This window comes from Charadrius vociferus, unplaced genomic scaffold, assembly GCF_000708025.1.
Source record: "Charadrius vociferus isolate BGI_N301 unplaced genomic scaffold, ASM70802v2 scaffold158, whole genome shotgun sequence".
Taxonomy (NCBI): domain Eukaryota; kingdom Metazoa; phylum Chordata; class Aves; order Charadriiformes; family Charadriidae; genus Charadrius; species Charadrius vociferus.
Window position 1 is genome coordinate 3,871,991 of NW_009661372.1, and position 17,680 is coordinate 3,889,670.

Below are 17,680 nucleotides of genomic sequence, written 5' to 3' on the forward strand. Positions count from 1 at the left end.
TTACAGTCTCTCGAGTGAACTTTCCAAATTAAAGCAGAAATTGAGAAACAGGGAGCTTACACTATCTTTATACCTCCTTAGTTTAATACCTCATCATAATCATAACTGCTTATAGGCCCCTAAATCCTTGCCAAAACCTATTAAAATCTCTAGCTGTCTTTAAAAGGCACTCTTCCCAGAGCCACTTCACTGGAAGTCACTCACTAGTTCAGGTAGGATTCTTCAACAACAGGTAAGCAAATAAATAGAAGGGTGGAGAGAAGAAAATTGCAAGAATCATCTAAGGAATTCACAGCTGTCTGGAAAGCAGATGAAGCGTTATGATTACCTGCTGTAATGCCATACTGGCAGTCTGGTGACAATGCAGATGACATGATCTTTGGAATAGTAATTCATGTACTTAGCAAAAGTCAGGATGAATTTGTAATCTACTTACAGACAGAGCCCATGTTGGTTTACATACAGCGGATCTAATGGGCTTATTCATAATACGGAGGTAGTTACACAAGTATTTCAAGCTAAGTCCACCTCAAGACTACTCAAAAGTTCATTTTGAAGAGATTGCTTTATATCAAAATGTCAAGTTAACCTTTAAAAAAAAAAAGTTCAGCATGTTTGCTATGGAGTCACCCTCTTGATTACGTTCCTACATTTTTTCCATTCATACTCATTTTCAGATGATTTGAAGACCAGTCAAACATCAGATTCACCATTCCATTTTTGTTCCTTTCCATGGCCTGAGTTCAGATTATCTAAATCCAGATGGCAGAGTTAACCTTACTCCTGTAAATAAGATGACCGGACTTGTGAAATTATTTTATCCAAAAGAGTAAGAAGGCCTTTATTTTCTAGAACAACAGATGTGACATAATGAGGCTATCCAAAAACTACTAATAAAGCAGCAAAAAGAGAAAAGAGGGAAGTTCTTGAACTTGTTTTTCATTGTTGAGAGTTTCATAACACTCAGTGCCACAGAGCAGTGTTAAAGAATACAGCATCTATTGCTGTGCTATTTTCAAAATAATTAAATTTGGAAATTGGATTGTTTCTATCTGCTAATGATTTATTTGCCTGCTTAGGGGATTTCAGTTCTTTCTGTGTGCAAATACACAACATTCTTTCATGAAATCTGTTTCCTAATTAAATGTCCAAGTACACAGAACTACCGGAGAGAGTTCACCTGGCTGTAAGATGCTCAGGAGGAAACAACTTTGAACTTCAGTAGGAAAAAACTTTGGCTGCCTACTGTTTGTTCTCTAGAAAGTGACATTCAAAATACCTTACATAATACAGATGTTAAACTCAAAACACTATGTATTTTAAAACTAGATACTAAACTGAAAGACGATCAACTAGCATTGTGGAATGTTGGACCTTTAACACGATTTGGATGACACTGCTATTGTAACATCTTAGCGCCAAAATAAATCAGAAGCCAAATCAGAGTAGTAGAATCTGACCCCAAAATGAACAGTTCTGCCATGTTCAGAGATTGTGGAAGTTTGCTACATAAGATTGAGAGGAAAAGATATCTCCTCCAAAAACAGTGCATTGAAAACCTCTGACATTGCTCCATGGAAAGGTAGAATCAGCCTAGTGCCTTTTCTCATCCTGGATTCTGAGCAAGGCTCCTAAATGAGGTGCTGACAGCTGTAGTCAGCAAATTCTCTCTGGAAGAGTATTTCCTTCTGGCTGCATCTCCAGTTCTTCAGCTGGTTTGGCTGTAGGGTGTCACAAGGGCTGTGATAATCTGAATTTGCTGTGACTCCTAGCATTAAAAGGAGGTTCTAAGAGACTGCAGTAGTCCTTGGTCTTACCCTTTAACTCCCAACACACCGGGTGAAAGTCTCATTTCTGATGGAGAGGCAGGAAAACTAAAGCAGCTATTTTAGCCCAGTGATACTTCTCCCAGTTAGCAGCTCAGTGTGTGAAAATCGACAGTCAAATGAATGTTTCTGCTCCAAAACAACGAACAAAAAGAAAACTAGAAGCCCAAAATATCTCACAAAATGTTCCTTTATTTATGCATTGAAAAATAGCCCTGTACTGCCCACCCCCCCAGCATCAGGTATCTGTAGGAAACTTAGCACTTAGTTTGAAGCATTGACCTCCTAGCTGGAAACATCAGCGAGTGGTGAGGAGGCAGGGGATACAGACAGCGTTGATACTGAAATATAGTGATAAGGCAAGAGAAGATTATCCAGGCTGCCTGAACCCGAGTTTGTTAGTTTCAGTCATCCTCCCTTCCTCCCAAATACCACATACTTCTCATCTGACGACTGAAGTAGTAATTTCATACATTGAAAGTGAAGCAATGTTAGAGTAGCTGATTTTTTTGACAGAATTAGTATCCTTGCTGCAGATAAGTTTCAGATAATTAGTTTTCTTCACCACGAGGCTCAGAAGGTGCTTGGTTCTGAAATGCTAGCAGAGTTCATGGCACGGCTGTTCATAAGGCTGTTACTGAAACTTGATTCCTTGAGCCAAAGGTAAATCCTTGCTGTAATTGATTGTACTGGAAGAGAAACAAGTATTTAGAGACCAGACTTGATCTCTGAGACAGATTATACAGTCCGTTTCCTATATATGAGGTTTCTGATTTCTGCCACACATATATAAAAGACTTCTGTAAGCAGTTTGTCAATTTAAAGTTATGCACTGGATTTACTCTGGTTTCAATATAGTAACTACGTACGGGGAAAAGCCACATTCACATTATCTCTTCCATGATAGATCAAAGAGAAAGTAAAGTACCATTCCCTATTTATTCTCTTACTAGGAGAACGTCCATAAAGGAAAATCAAGGTGGGATTTCTCACATTCATAAGCCTTTGCATGGAAACCAAAGTTAGCAGACATAAAGTCTAGGGAGGCCAGCTGAGAGCAGGAAGGGTCAACCACTACAGGCTATCGGGAGATTTATGGATAGATACCCAACATGTATCTAAAAATCACCCACCACTGGCAATGGTGGCCCCCTCACTGTGGTTGCCACTTCATGTTTTCCTGACAGGTTTCAGTAAATTAATTTTTAGCCAAGTTTAAAATCAGGAAAGAGGGGGGAAAAAAGCAGATTTTTTTGTTTGTTTCCTTTTGAAGAACAGTGAGTAAAGAAAGGTCTTTATGTAGACCCTTCAAATAACCTTCTACTAGGAACACAGATGTAAATTCCTGCATGAAGAAAAGGCAATTACACTCATACATGGTTATCTCGCATTTAGCGAAGATAAGCTCCTGTAGTCAAGGACTTATAAATTTTGAACTTTTACAAGTTTATCTGTAATTTAGATTTCTTTGGAATTTAAAAAGTCTGCCTCACCAAGTAGACCGTCTCATATAAAGTTTCCATGAATCACTTCCAGATTCTCTTCCCCCACCAGTGTGCTTTTCACCACCTGTAGGAAAAAGGTTATAAATGAAAACTTGAATTTTTTTTTGAGCATGGGAATCTGGACTAACTCCAGGAAGTGAGCTATTTTATAAAAATTCACAGGAAAAGCTATTCCTTTGCCCTTGTTCCGTATCTGAAATAAATTACCAGAAGACCACCACATACAACTCACACAGCTAGCTCTCTCCTCATGCTTGATCCAAAAAACATCTCTCTGGAGTTGAAAGTCTCATCATGCTGGCACCAGAGGACCTTGTTTTAAAGATATTTTGTTTTAACGTGAGACAAAAGTACAAGAATGTGCTGGTTCTTGTACTGTTTAAATGGTAAGGTGAATATTTCTTCTTCCCTCCCCCACTTCCTTCAGTATACACAAAAAAGAGAAACAAAGGCAAAAATGTATTTAAAGACCTTCTCACAAAAATACTTTATGCTGTAGTTTTTATATACAAAGGCAAACATACAGAACAAAAATGCTCAAGACTGTTTTAATTAAAACTGTTTTAAACAATTTTCCACTCAGCCACATCTCTAACCACATTCAGAACATATTTCTGAGTTACACTCCCTTGATGAGGCGAAAAAAATGATACATGGAATATTTGAAAACTAAATACAGACATTTTTAAAAGCTGAAATCCAACTACTTCTAGTCAATTTCTGTTTTCTGCTAAAGCATTATAATTCAAAAGTCACTTCATTGATTTCTTCAAGATTTGGTTATTTAAATGGACTGATTAAAACCTTGAAAATAAGAGAAGGAGACCTACATTATACTAGTTTTGCAGTGGCAATGTTTTATTCTCTTCCAGAGTCATTAGGGGAAAAAAATTCCCCACCTTTAAAAAAAAATGAAGCCTGAGGAATAATGCCAAGTCTCTAGACCTGATGCTAGAGGATTTAATAATTTGAAGGATAAAGAGAAAACCATAACATACCAAAAGCACCTCCAATCTCAGCCCCACTGGTTGGGATGTTGACATTCACAATGCCGCAGTCAGATCCCTTTGGCCTACAAACAAAGACAACACACAATTGCTCCTCAGGATCAGGAAAGGCTCCTTCCCTAAAATGAGGGCTATAAAATGCTCAACTAGCATTGTGCATAGGTTTACAAAAGACACAAAAGACTGCTATCTTGTGATTCAGGAAGGTAGAAAAATAATTTAAATTTTACCCAAGCCAGCGGAAAATCCTTCCCAAATCCTTGGTAAAGATGCTGCTGGAAAGACCTTGTTTTACCTCATTATTCCAGGCAAAAACCTCCTCTTCCTCCTAAAAGGAGCACGTGTCAATGGTTAAATCATGACCATTCAAAGCAAAGCAGCTACAAAGAAGCACTGTGAGAAAAATCCCACCATACCACAGCCATAATGCAAATATGCTGAGTGCCACTTGGCAAATAGACGCACACTGAGTCAGGAACAGGATACCTCCACCTCTGCACAAAACACACAACCTACTTTTGAGCAGCTTGACATGAACAATAGAAATCTATTCCTGTACAGATTCTCAGCTTAACTCCAGTGCTCTTCACAGAAAACGCATAAACGTAGCTACACAGTGAGGTAAGCTATTACAGAGGATATCCCACAGTGCAGAACAACAGTTACCGCTTCTTGAAGTGCTGGGACAATTACACGAACATGACATACATCTGAAATCTCTCTCCTCTCTCTTCTGTTAGCAACCTTGACACCCAACTAATTCCCCATTGTTATTTTACCTTAAATTTCAGCACATACAGTATGGGGGCAAATGTCTCAGTGTGGACAATTGGTGCATCATGAGGAAGGCCAGTCACAATGGTTGGTTCAACATAATTTCCAGGGCGATTTATAACCTTCAAAACACATAAAAGAAGAAACACCTGAGTAAGTTCAAACCCGCATCATGCTCAGTACTACTGTAGGAAGGGAATCCTTCATGGTCTGATTACCGTAGTCATGTCTAGCAATCAGAAACAGAAGGTCAGGTCATCTGAGTAGATAACTTAAATTTTACTTGCGTAAATATTTAAAATACAGAAACATAACTTAGTCTACTAAGCAGGTTATTAAATCTCAAAGTTTAGCAGCTGACAAAACCCACTTGCTTTCTCCTACTTGTAACATGATTAGTAAGCTGATTAGAACTTTAAAGGTAGTAGGAATAAAGTGCCAGTGAAAGACAAGAATTCCCAGGACATTAAATCTATGAGAATTAAACATCCCTTATGATGAAGACGTGCAAGTGTCTCTCTTGAATCTTCAGTATTTCCTCAAGTTTGATATTGTGAATCCAGGGCCAGAGTACAAATTTTTCTTCGTTACACATTTGATATTAACCATTTACATTGCTGTTTGTACTTTCACCATTACCTGCAGATAGGTAGTGCAAGGAACTGCCAAAAGCTCTTAGCCATTTCTTAGAGGAGAAGGTAGCTTCCAAGTAGACCTGTCTTTGCACTTAAGACATGACTGCAATTGAAACATTCTCAGACTGACTAACTTAACATCCTGTAATGGCTGACAGGACAAAACGAGGTACAATCTTGGCCTAGACCACCACGTTACTGTATTTTTTTTTTCCTAGAGCACTAAAGGTAGCAAGGAGAATAAAAGTAAATCACCTTTCCACCATAGACCACAGAGCCACCCTGTTTTTTCGCTTGTTCTACTGCATCAAGGAACATTTTCACTGCTTCTTTGGTATGAAGAGGTCCATACAGAGTGTCAGCTAAAAACAAAAGATCCAAAGACACACTTTCGGCAAAACTGTGTGTGATTGTAAATATTCTTATCATAACATTTTGCAAGTAATTATTTAATCTGTCCAAGATGAGCAATATTAGCTGGATTCTTCATCTCCCTTTCAGAGTTTGTATTCTAAATGAAACCAGCTATCCCTCTCTACTGCTACAATTAGATAAGTTTGATCCATAATCTCTTCAGAATTCAAACAGAAAGAAACAAACAGAAACTTGTCTCCTAAACCCATAAGTTGGAAATGGCTACTTACAATCCCATGGATCACCGATGCGGACCTGGGCATAGGCCTTAGCAAGCTTTGCCACCACCTCATCATGGATGCTTTCATGGAGGAACTAAACAAAATGTGGTAAGAAGGTTGTAAGACAGCTCAGTCTATGTTACTATTCCTGAAGGACTACTGCACTTTGAAGAGGGCTGAATGAAGTGTGGAGATAGTGTTGCTCGTATTCAGCAAATCCAAAAGTTAAAAATAAACACACGAGCAAGGCCTCAAAATAGCATCAACATCACAAAACGAAGATCTAAAAATCTTCACCATGAAGATTTACAAGAAGTAATGAAACAAAAACCTGTTTTAATTGTACCCCATCTCAGATCAATAGTATCAATATGTTCCGTAAACTCTTCGTTTAAGCGTTTTAGGATACTCAAGTGATTTTTTTATTGCTATAATTTGAGGAATCACTGCCCTATACATCCAAAGTCAATTGGATGTATCAATCCACATCAATTTTGACAAATATTCACCCAATAAACCTAACTCTGAAAAGACTGATGTCAGACACAGGCTGACATTATAAGACCTTATAAACTTGTTGAAAAGGATTGATTAAAAATTAATAAAGAAAGCAACACACATCCCCTTGCTTTGCTGAAATCTAAACCCTGCACCAGCATTTGTAGCAGGCACAAGCAAAGGAGGTCTGGCAATGAAATCAGAAACACAGGAACTATGGTAAGTTTTATTTTACCGAGTTTTAGCACCAGATGCATTTAGAAACACATTCAAAGAAACTCTTTAGAGCTAGAATTATAGTGAAATGACAAACCACCATCTTGTTTTCCCATCATACTGATTTTTTGACAAAGTAAAAACGTGTTTCAAAGATTATTTGTTGCTCTGCATAGTATTTGGAATTGTCAGGCATTTTCTGAGCTAATTTGGAATAAGTTTAAATTCAGAGCTACCCAAACCAGACAATACAGATTTACTCACCAGCCTTCTGGCAGTCGTGCATCTCTGACCTGCTGTTCCCACAGCAGCAAATAGAGCAGATGGGATGACTAGGTTCAGATCTGCATCTTCAAATACTTAACAAAAATTAAAATACCAGCATGTTACTGAAGTAAACAGGCAGTTCGCAAGACTTAAGACACTAAACAATACAATAAACTGACAGGTTGCTCAAGAAGCATTAGGAATAGTTGCACTAGCAAACACACTATGATAGACAGAAACACCTCAAAACTTCTATTACTTTTACACCTGGAATTAGAAACATGCAATTGGACACAAATGTAGGTCTGAACAACTGAAGAGAGTCTTTTGCAACAAAGCTTGCAAAGAACCTCAGCTTTATTTTAATTCAGGAAACTACAAGCAGTTTCTAGCAGTTTCATCACTTTGTCCTTCTCTCAGTGGGAAGATGTCTAGCAGCACAGAGAAACAATGGTAAAATGCATCCAGATGGCACGCAAAAAAAATAGCTAACACACACAGGTACTCAATAATGTAAATTGCAAATGAGCTGAACAAATTCATCTGGCTAGAAGACATTGGGATGTTTAAAGCGAAGCTAGTATGTATCAGCCTCAAAGGATCCCCAAAATATCACTCAGCTTAACCACTCCCACAGAATTCTCTGAGTATCCAAAACTATTATTTCATTTGGGACAAAGTTTAACCAAACAATGTTTATGCTATCATCCAAAGCCAATTCAAGAAAAAGCAGGACTTTCATATGAAAAAGGAAACAATTTTCTAAATATAAAGCAAGTTTATGCTACTGGCTGCAAATCAGCACAGGGTAAAAAAAGAATGACCTGCTCAAATATGATTTTCAAAAGAGCTTAATATTCTAGATAGGTAATTACATTTGTTCATAATATGAGAAAGGTGAAACAGAAGGCTACAACACAATGGGACAGCAATTTGGGTATTTACCTAGCTTGTATTTTCTTTCTGCCACATTGCTCAGCTTCATAGTGTTTATGTTATATCTCTCTGGGAACTAGATGATACCCTAAGCTACTTAAACCTGTAAAACCTGCTAATGAAATAAATATCAGCATGCTTTGCTTTCAAGTATCATAAATGTCTTGGACTTTATATATATGTACTTGTATTCTAAAATGCTAAAAATGTGGTGTTCACAAAATCAGAACTATGCTAAAATTAAATTCATTTAGCATTGTCCACATCCATTACTGAAGCTTACTGCTTCTCTCATTCCCTTAATCACTTTAACGCTGAATACAAATAAGATCTTAAACTTCAATTTTTTATCTTAAAACACTACTCCTCCACAATAGTGAAGACAGAAAAACCCCAACATTCTACTACATACTTTTTAAGAACCCAATGTGGAAAAAAAAAAGAAAAAAACCCAGACAATTCGCTACAAACATTTGTATACTAACTTCCAAATATCATCTATAGGACTAAATTTCTACAGTGCATATTACCAATAATGGCATTGTTTCCTCCCAGTTCCAGCAGACTTCGACCTAATAAAAACACACAAAACAAGTTACGTTATGCGCACATGCACCTCATTCAGTGCATTCACCTCTAACTAAAGCTAAGTTTCATTAAACATATTTTACTGGATAGACAAAAAGTTTTAGGCATCACAGTCAACTAATTACTCCAGTCAAAGCAGAAAATTACACCAAATACTACATCTATCACATATTGTGAAGAAAGATAGCTGAAGAGCAGTTATGGCAGAAAGAAGATTAAGAAAAGTGCAAAACTAGCACTGGAAAGGAAGAGATGAAAGGAGAAAAAGTTGCAGCATAAGTAGTATGATGCAGACAAAGAAGAGGAGGAGGTGCTACAGAGATCAAAATGAATACATTAATTTAACCAGGCTTGTTTATTTCTCTGGCAACTGTTTCACCTCGGATCTGAGAGAAAAAAAAAAAAATCACCATCCACTTCTGGGTGAACATTTGCAATCTGTTCTGATATTATTTTTTTTTAACACTCCTATGAATTTCAAATGTATAAAATGAGAAAATCCTGTTCACAAGGTTTTCTGTTTAAAGAGTTAGAATCCAGCAGCTGTGCATGTATTCATGCCTGTACACTTTTCAATATTTGCAACAAAAACATAACTTGTTTCCTGTATTTATAAAGAGTAAAATGCAAGGGGGCATTTCTCCATGAACATATTGCCGAAAGACCATAGGCCATGGCTGTTCATCTCAACAATCTCCATACAATTATGTTCATGCGCCACCCTCCCTCTGCCCTGAATTAACTGTAGGAACATGGATTTGTGGATACCCTCGAAAAAAAATGATGAGTTGTGGCAGAACTAACTGAAAAATGCAGTATCTAGCTCTGAGCAGTTTCAACATCCTATTTCCACCAAGTGTTTTTTTGTTTGGAAAAAAAAAAGTTACATGAGGTAAGGGAAACAAGCTGTTATTTTAAAATCCTATGGAACTCCCCTGCCTTTCCCAACCATGGAAAGATATGAAGTGGAGAAGACCCTACACACTCACCAAATCTCTCCTGAACCATAAGCGCTACCTGCTTGCCCACTTTCGTGCTGCCAGTGAAGGACAACAGGTCCATTCTCTCATCTCTTGCCATTGCTGTCCTGCACAAGGGGAGACATACCACCATGTTCAGTGGAAGAGCAGACAGCTGGAAAAGCTGCTTGCACCCTCCACATAAACCAACTTCAACCAGGGAGATCTTTTAAAGTCAAAGCCACTTCTTCAAAAACACCAGGTAAGTCACTGAGGAGATGGTAGGAAAACTCCTCCTTAGCCAGAAAAGAGGAACAAGGGTGCTCTCCTTCCCCTTTTCATGCCATAAAAGCATCACCTGTACTAATTTTGAAATTCAATCTAAAGTATGTAGTGAGATCAGCTGCAGTTGTTATGTTCCCTAAGAAAATATGCATACCTATGACTTTTTTTAACGCTTAACATCTGTTTTGTCTTCTCTTGAAATGCTCAAAGGATACATCTGAATATACATTCATACTGAGAATTTCCTCGTTGTAACAATCAAAACAAAACAATTTAATTTGCACAGCTTCCAAGCACAGGCGTGCATCTATGGGCAAGTGCAGAGCCCTATGTAAGCATGGAAAATGGGGAAGTATTATCCTCCACAAGTGGTCCAAAAGGCCAATGGGCTAGAAATTGAAAACTCTTAACAATTTTAGAAGAAGTACCTTAAAAATTATTCTTTATCCTCTATACATCTTCCCAAAACACAAGAAACGTTACCTACCCAATGTCTGCTCCACCACAAACCAGAGAACAGATTGCTCCAGGCACTTTGTTATCCTCCAAGACTTTGGCAATTATCCTAGAATCAAAGATATAAAAATTTCAGAGATTTCTTACATTTGCATGTAATAGGCAATGAACCATTAAAACTGTCTGACCACGCACATGAAGAAGCCACAGATTTTTAAAAAGCAGCAATCTTGCAGTGAATTGACTTGCAATTTGTACAATACCTAACACACTTCTCTCATCAAGGATTTTGGTGTTACAATCATAGCTCACACAGAAGTAAGACTTGGCTTTAAAATATATTAATTATGCATCCACACAAGTGGCCCAGACATGCATTAGATCAGTGTGTAAAAACCTTGGCCATACAGTCTTTCACCATTAGAAACAGACATTTATATAATTTCATAGAGTTACAAAAAATACTCCTAAATAGTTTGGTGCCATTGTTCTCGGGAGTTAAAATTAAAATAACTAATTAGTAAGTCTTGTAGCTTTAAAGAGGCCTATTTATATTCAGCAGTTAAAAATAAATGTTATTTGTAGCATACAATAGATAAGTATTTAAAATGCTAATATAGTAAGCAAAGTAACAGTAAACCCAGAGTAAGTATTGCTGTGACATTTATTCTTTGGACTTCTCCTTTTTATCAAGAATGAGTTTTCAAACCTGGAAACACATGCTAAGGTGTTAGTAGGTTTGGATAATAAAGACTGTGTGAAGGCATCTTCAGGATACAGGTCTACACAGCCAGCCAGAAGAATTTGTCAAGAAACTGGGTGCTGATGTTGGCCTGAGACTCCCAAAAAAAGGGATGATTCTGAAACATGAATTTGTGATTGAGGGAAGCTGAATTTTGTGAGCAATTCATCTTTTACAAGGAAGCAAACCACATAGCTAGCCCCACTTCAGCAGAAGCACAGCGCTGGTCCCAGAAAAAAATGGCCAACAGTATAGGTAACATCCTATATATCCCATTATTTCTTAGGTAACAAGGGGAAAGCAGTTCTTCTGACCACTAAGCATTACCTCAAATAGAAAATACGTTGTTTCAAAAGCCAAACAGAAAGCAAAGAAACCAGAACTCACTTTGTAACAGCAACACTAATGAGGGATGTTGTAGGAGCACCCTTCCTAAAAAAGAAAAAAAAAAATCTTCCTTAAAAAGAAGAATGACATTATTTTCTTTTCAGTTCTTTAAGAATAAGAAATAATGGACATATGCAAACTTTACGGTATCTAAAACACAGCACACTTTGGTTAGGCTGGTTTTTAGATGCATGTTAAGACAGGAACTTAAGTGTTTCTTTTCACAGCTAAGCATTCAGAGCTTCAACTGAAATCTACACGAACAAGAGCTATGCCAGACGTTAGAGTGAAGCAGGTAGTTGAAAGAAAGGCAGGAGCAGCGAAAGGAAGTAAAGCTACTTATTTTCATTCTTATTTTGAGCTGTACCAATTCTGAAAACTTTAACTGTTTGGTAGAACTGCTGCAAGACCTCAACCTGGGTTCTTTACTAACAGGCCATTTGGCTAAGTCCTAGACAGGTCTGAAGCTCAGTATCTCATAAAAGAGGTTATCACAAAATAGAAAAAAGGTCTTTTACTACAAGCGAACCTAAAAATAAATAGAAATAAAGCTTATGTGAGACAGAATCAAATATGCAGAAACACCAGACATTTGATAACAATTTCACGCCTGACACAACAGCTCTCTAATTTTAAAATACCATTAGCACATTGGAGAGCTATATCTTACCAGAGGCAAGCGTTGCCACAGATCATTGCAATTGCGCTGTTCCACCCATAAACTGCTACGGGGAAGTTAAAGGCCGTGATGATTCCTACTAACCCAACGGGATTCCATTGCTCTATAAGGGCATGGCCGGGTCCTGAAGGCAAAGACACAACGTAACACAATTTGCATCCATGTAATGTTTTTTTAAAAAGGAGAAAGTGAGCAAGGGGTCTAGCATCACTCCTCTGCCCATCAGAACACTAGCTTGTGTAGAGCTGTATTATATGTGCTCTGTGCAGCTTACTGGAATAAGGTTAGCTAGATTGTGGAAAAACCTAATAAAACAACAAAACAAAGTTTTACTATTTAAACTATTCAGTTAACAGAATGGTGTAATCAGTTTTCTAACTGATAACTGACAAAGAGGTCTCTCATTTCTAAGTACACTGCTGAACTTTTTACATACTTTCCCCTAGCACCTTCATTAACAAAGAAATCAAAGAGAATCTAACGCTTCAAAGAAGGGGAGAGAACATCTATTGCCTCTCCTGCTGTATGCCACAGGCTAGATACTTCATTAGGTGGCGCTACTGCCCACCAGCACATCTATTCCTAGACAACATGTTCCCTAAATAACTCACAGTACGGAGATTTTGCTGCACTACATCAGCACATATTTAAGATAGATCTCCATCTCTTCATTTGTACAAAACAAAACCAACCAAAAACCAAAATACACACATACTTACTTTCTGAAGGCAAAATAGGTCCACCAATCATTCGGGACAAACCAACAGCATAGTCACAGACATCAACATACTCCTGCACTTCCCCAACACCCTCAACAAAAATCTTTCCCATTTCCAAAGAGACCTGAAAAAATTAAGAGCAAGACAAATTTACTTTTTTTAAAATTCCCTTGAGTGCCCAATACATTTTGTCTCCCAGTAATGTCAAGTATATCTGCACACCAAGTAAGATTTAATTCACTTTTTTTTATTAGAAGAGATTCACCTCTTCCCAAGTTATTCACAGCTTAAAGAAAGAACACAATAGACAACTAAACAGGAGTCATATTGCCATAAAATAGGAGGAAATTAGAAGAAGAAATTAATGAACAGAGGAAATTAAAAATAACCTACTGAAAGGAATATCCAACAGTAATGAGGTTTATAAGTTTAGATCAATGAAACACTAAATTTCCATCAGGATGTTTGCATCCATTGTGGACCAAGCATAGAATAAATTGGAAAAGAGGGATTACTCTGCTTGAGCAAAAGAAAACAGTCATTTACATTTTTCATAAGCAAACTACTCATTTTATGACATCTCAAAGTGTTCGAGAGATTCCATTTTCAGACATTGCTGTGTGAGACACTGACATCTTTGGTATTTTAGTAACCTGGGATGTTTAGGATCTTTTTTTAAAATTTTTTTCCAGAGGAATTCAATCCTAAACTATGTCCTTCTGTTAAAAGTACATTAGAAGTACACAACAGACATACAGAGTATGAATAAGAATAAGCTTGTATTTGAAGATAATTTCCTTCAAAAGTGAAAAAAAATCACTAGCTTAGGAACTGAGAAGTCACCCACTTACCCACACTTCATTTTACAGTCATGCTTTTACATCTAGGTGTGACTTTCATGCAGATATCACCTACCACTTTAGCTTGAAAAAGCTGTTAAGTGAGGAATCAGGTTCAAAGGACTGACAAAAGATTTTATTCCACACACAAAGGTTAAAATAAAGGTGACTAAATTTATTTCTAGGTATTTCTGTGATGCCTGTGGTCATCTCGAGACAGAAGGAACAGCCCCTATTTGTGACAAGAAATGGAGGGGCATCAGACACATTCACTATAAGAAACATAGCAGTGAGTCTGTAAGTACTGTCAAGATACAACTGGATACTTGAAAAGGACATTGTGAGGCAATGCTGGAAATCTCCAAAGCGTATGAAAAGATGAGTTGCCATACCATTCCCTTTTACATAGCCTAAAGCCAGGAAAAGTCCTAAAACCTGGATACCCACTGCACAGCTTTCACCCTGAAGTCCACCATGTATCCTGACAGAGCTGAACAGACTTACTACCTGTTTAGGAAAATTAGAAAAATGGTCTGGCAATAAGCAACAGGTTTTGTCCAATGAACATACAGCAAGCTTCCGTCTGTTCACACTCACCAGGGAAGCTGTACCATTTTTGAATACAAAAGTATGTTAGCACTCTAATACCACCACAGAAACTCTGCTAAGGAGACAACATCAAGGGAAACAGCAGAACAGTTTGTAGGTTAACAATATGGGCTTGACTACACGTGGAGTTATTCACTGACAGTTGTTTCTGAATAGCAGCATATATAGGCAAGCCCTGAAAAAGGAAAGTGGCAAGTTCCCTGCTTATCTGCTTTTCTTCCCTGGGAACTAGCAGGTGTTTTAAAGGAGTGGTCCTTCAACCTTTATGTCCTGCACAGCACTGCAAGAAGATCTCATTAAGGCCATCACACCTTCTGAAGCCTTATACCTCCACGTGTCAGTTTGCAAAATCCTGTGGATCACCAGAACGAGCTCAAGGTTAAAAGCTCTGTATTAGAGGAAGGTCTTTTTCAGGACACCTTTAGTATCAGATAGTGCCCTATCTGACAGGCAAGTGGGAAAACAGCAGGGCAACAGATGTAACACTCCTTCCGGCCAGAGAACAGGCTCAGAATGAATTACACTTTCTTTTCTTGTTGTATATTACCATTTTCAGCGTAAGATGCCAGAATGCAATCTTACTTTATTTTTTTCTTTTCCTTTTTTGAAATTAAAATTTCTTTAAGCAAGCTAACAGAACTAACAGCATTTTAACAATTATTAAGATTAGTATTGCAGAGTGGTACGTTAAAAACTGAGAAAAAGAGCTTTCACACACACCCCCTCACCCAGCCCACCCTACCTCTGCGAAGATAAGCTGCTTCTTAAAACACCTTACCAAGCTTCCTAGAACTTTGATTTTTTGTCTCAGGGCATCACCGATCTGTCGTACTATTTCTCCACGCTTAGGTGCAGGGATCTAGTCATAAAGAAAGAAAACAGAAATTTATTTGAGATTGAACATTTGTGACTTCCAATGCATATATACTGCTAGTTTTCTACCCCTGCAGTATGAAATCGGTGATTGCTGTGCTTTTTCCCCTGTCTTCCCAAGACTCATTCATTTTTATCATGCACACTGCTTACAAGAAACTGTTTCCTGCCTCACATGGACTGATAACACTGCACACGTTTATGTCTGTTCGAACCTTCAGTTCCACTAAATATTGCCAGAAACATTCAGATTATTAGTTCTGCTACTTCTGTTCAGCTATCACCACCCACAGTGCCCCCAAACAATCAGCTGCACCTCAAGAAACAAGCATTTTTTACAAACCCACACTTACTGGTTTCTGAGCTTTTGAAGTGTACTTAACATCACATTTTCAAACTTTTTGTTTCAGTACGACAATGGCTGCTGGCATTTATTTTGTTAGCAGATGCTGAGACGCACAGAAACCTCAGTCATGGAAAAATTAAACCCATATACCAAATATATTTTTTTTTTTCATGTGGTATCATTATGTTAGGTAATAGCCAATACCCAGGATCAACAATAAACCACATGCATACAACAGGATTCGCAGAATTAGAACCTGCTGATGAACAGGCAGTTGGAAAGATAGAAGTGGCAAATACGCAAACCATGCAAGCATATCTCTTTACAGGCAAAATGTTTCAGATAGGCTCACTAAAAATCCCCAAATTCACAAACTAAAACCAAATGGCTTCGAGACGAGGCTTTAAAGCTTTCAATCTGTTGATTCTTTGTTTTCTGTCAGGCTGCTTTTGCATTATTTCCATACGTATTGGGAGCTGGCATGCACTCTCCAACATTACAACCACAAATTGCAGGAAAGAACACATACTAACATATCCAGAGGAAGCTGAGGAAGCTGTTGTGTTTGCCCTAAGCTTTGTGTTCTTCAGGCAAGGCTGGATAAACTACAGCATTCCCAACACCTTACAAAATTCAGGCTTCAGCTTGTATCAAAGAAGCGGCAAGTAGCTATAAAAAACAAGCCTGGCATGGCCAGCAAGAGAATGGATGTGGGCTGGACATAGCTTGTACAGGGACACTGAGAACTACAGCTTGCTAAGGAAAAATAGGTTAGTTATTGTCTGACACAGCAATGCAACACTGAAGTTTGGGAATAACATAGCTCTTCTGTGAAATAGCAGGACACCTGTTGAACAAAAAAAAAGCACACTCAAAAACAGCACTCTTCCTCACCCCATGAGAACAAGATTACCACCACAAGTTAGGTGTCCAAATATTCTGCAGAGTTCCCGCGGCAGAAAGCATGCAGCAACACCAAGTTAAACACACCCACAGGGCTAATTTGCTTGCTACAAGGTTTCTGAACTTCAGCAGCCCTGTTGGCAACAGCTTACAGGCACAAACCTGGGTAAATTTGCCAGGCTTTTCAAAACAAACATTTTCCACAAGTCAATGTCCTCATCTTTGTACCTCAATGGTAACATGTGCAAGTTGTCTGGGTTTGTTTCTTGAGGTCCTCATTGCAGATTTTTGCTTTAATGTAATATACACAATATGAACCTGTTTTTACACCCTCACCTGATCGGGCAATTTAATAGCATTTACCTGCTAGAGATATGTTATAAAAGATAAGTCTCTGTTAACTTACATCAGCCCAGACCTTCCATGCCTCTTTAGCCTTCTTTACTGTTTCTTCATAATCCTCCAAACTAGCCTATGTGAGGAAGTATGTCAAAGAAAAAGTTAGGAAAATCAAAACCCCAAAACAAGCAGCACAGAAGCTTCTGCATCCAACTCAAGACATTTCTAGTGGATAATACTGTGCTACAGAATACCACTTTTACAGGAAGTTTATATCCTGCCATAGTTTGGTCCCTCTATGGCATGTTGAGCTGCTTGAAGTTTCTACAGAGGAAAAGCGTATGTGCTGGCTATACAAAAAAACGTGTGTGCAGAGATTTTCCTTCAGATGACAAAGGATGATCCATAAAGAATAGCTGTAGGGGACGCATTCATCATATATTTATGTATCTTCTTTTATCTTCAATACTACTACAATACTAAACAAAGGCAGTGAGGACTGCCTCACTCCACCAGCCTCACTGGACATCAAGGGCTAATCGAACCCTGAAATACAAACGGAGCAGGTTAGCGCCATAGCGCTATCCTCACACCAAAGACTCCCACAAATTTTACCACGTGAATGCCACGTTGCTCTCCTTCACACCCCCCCCCCTC

The 17,680-nt window shown here is 38.1% G+C and overlaps 1 protein-coding gene across 1 annotated transcript; it reads right to left on the minus strand.

Moving 5' to 3' along the window:
* Window positions 1-2,197: 2,197 nt before the first annotated feature.
* On the minus strand, window positions 2,198-17,600 carry ALDH7A1 (aldehyde dehydrogenase 7 family, member A1). Its single transcript, XM_009893829.1, has 17 exons — window positions 17,583-17,600; window positions 17,091-17,156; window positions 15,341-15,421; window positions 13,115-13,238; window positions 12,387-12,519; window positions 11,717-11,761; window positions 10,619-10,696; window positions 9,877-9,974; window positions 8,830-8,871; window positions 7,361-7,455; window positions 6,392-6,476; window positions 6,003-6,109; window positions 5,118-5,234; window positions 4,569-4,666; window positions 4,330-4,403; window positions 3,320-3,395; window positions 2,198-2,515 (listed from the first exon to the last, which is right to left on the minus strand). Exons 1-17 carry the CDS (start codon window positions 17,598-17,600, stop codon window positions 2,461-2,463), a joined length of 1,392 nt encoding a protein of 463 aa, XP_009892131.1. The 3' UTR covers window positions 2,198-2,460.
* Window positions 17,601-17,680: the final 80 nt, after the last annotated feature.

Excerpts from the sequence above, each read along its gene's own strand:
- ALDH7A1 (XM_009893829.1), bottom strand. Across the intron at positions 13,239-15,340 it reads TCAAAGTTCTAGGAAGCTTG|GTCTCTTTGGAAATGGGAAA; the intron begins GTAAGGTGTTTT and ends TAATTTTTTCAG. Across the intron at positions 6,477-7,360 it reads GCACGACTGCCAGAAGGCTG|TTCCTCCATGAAAGCATCCA; the intron begins GTGAGTAAATCT and ends CATTTTGTTTAG.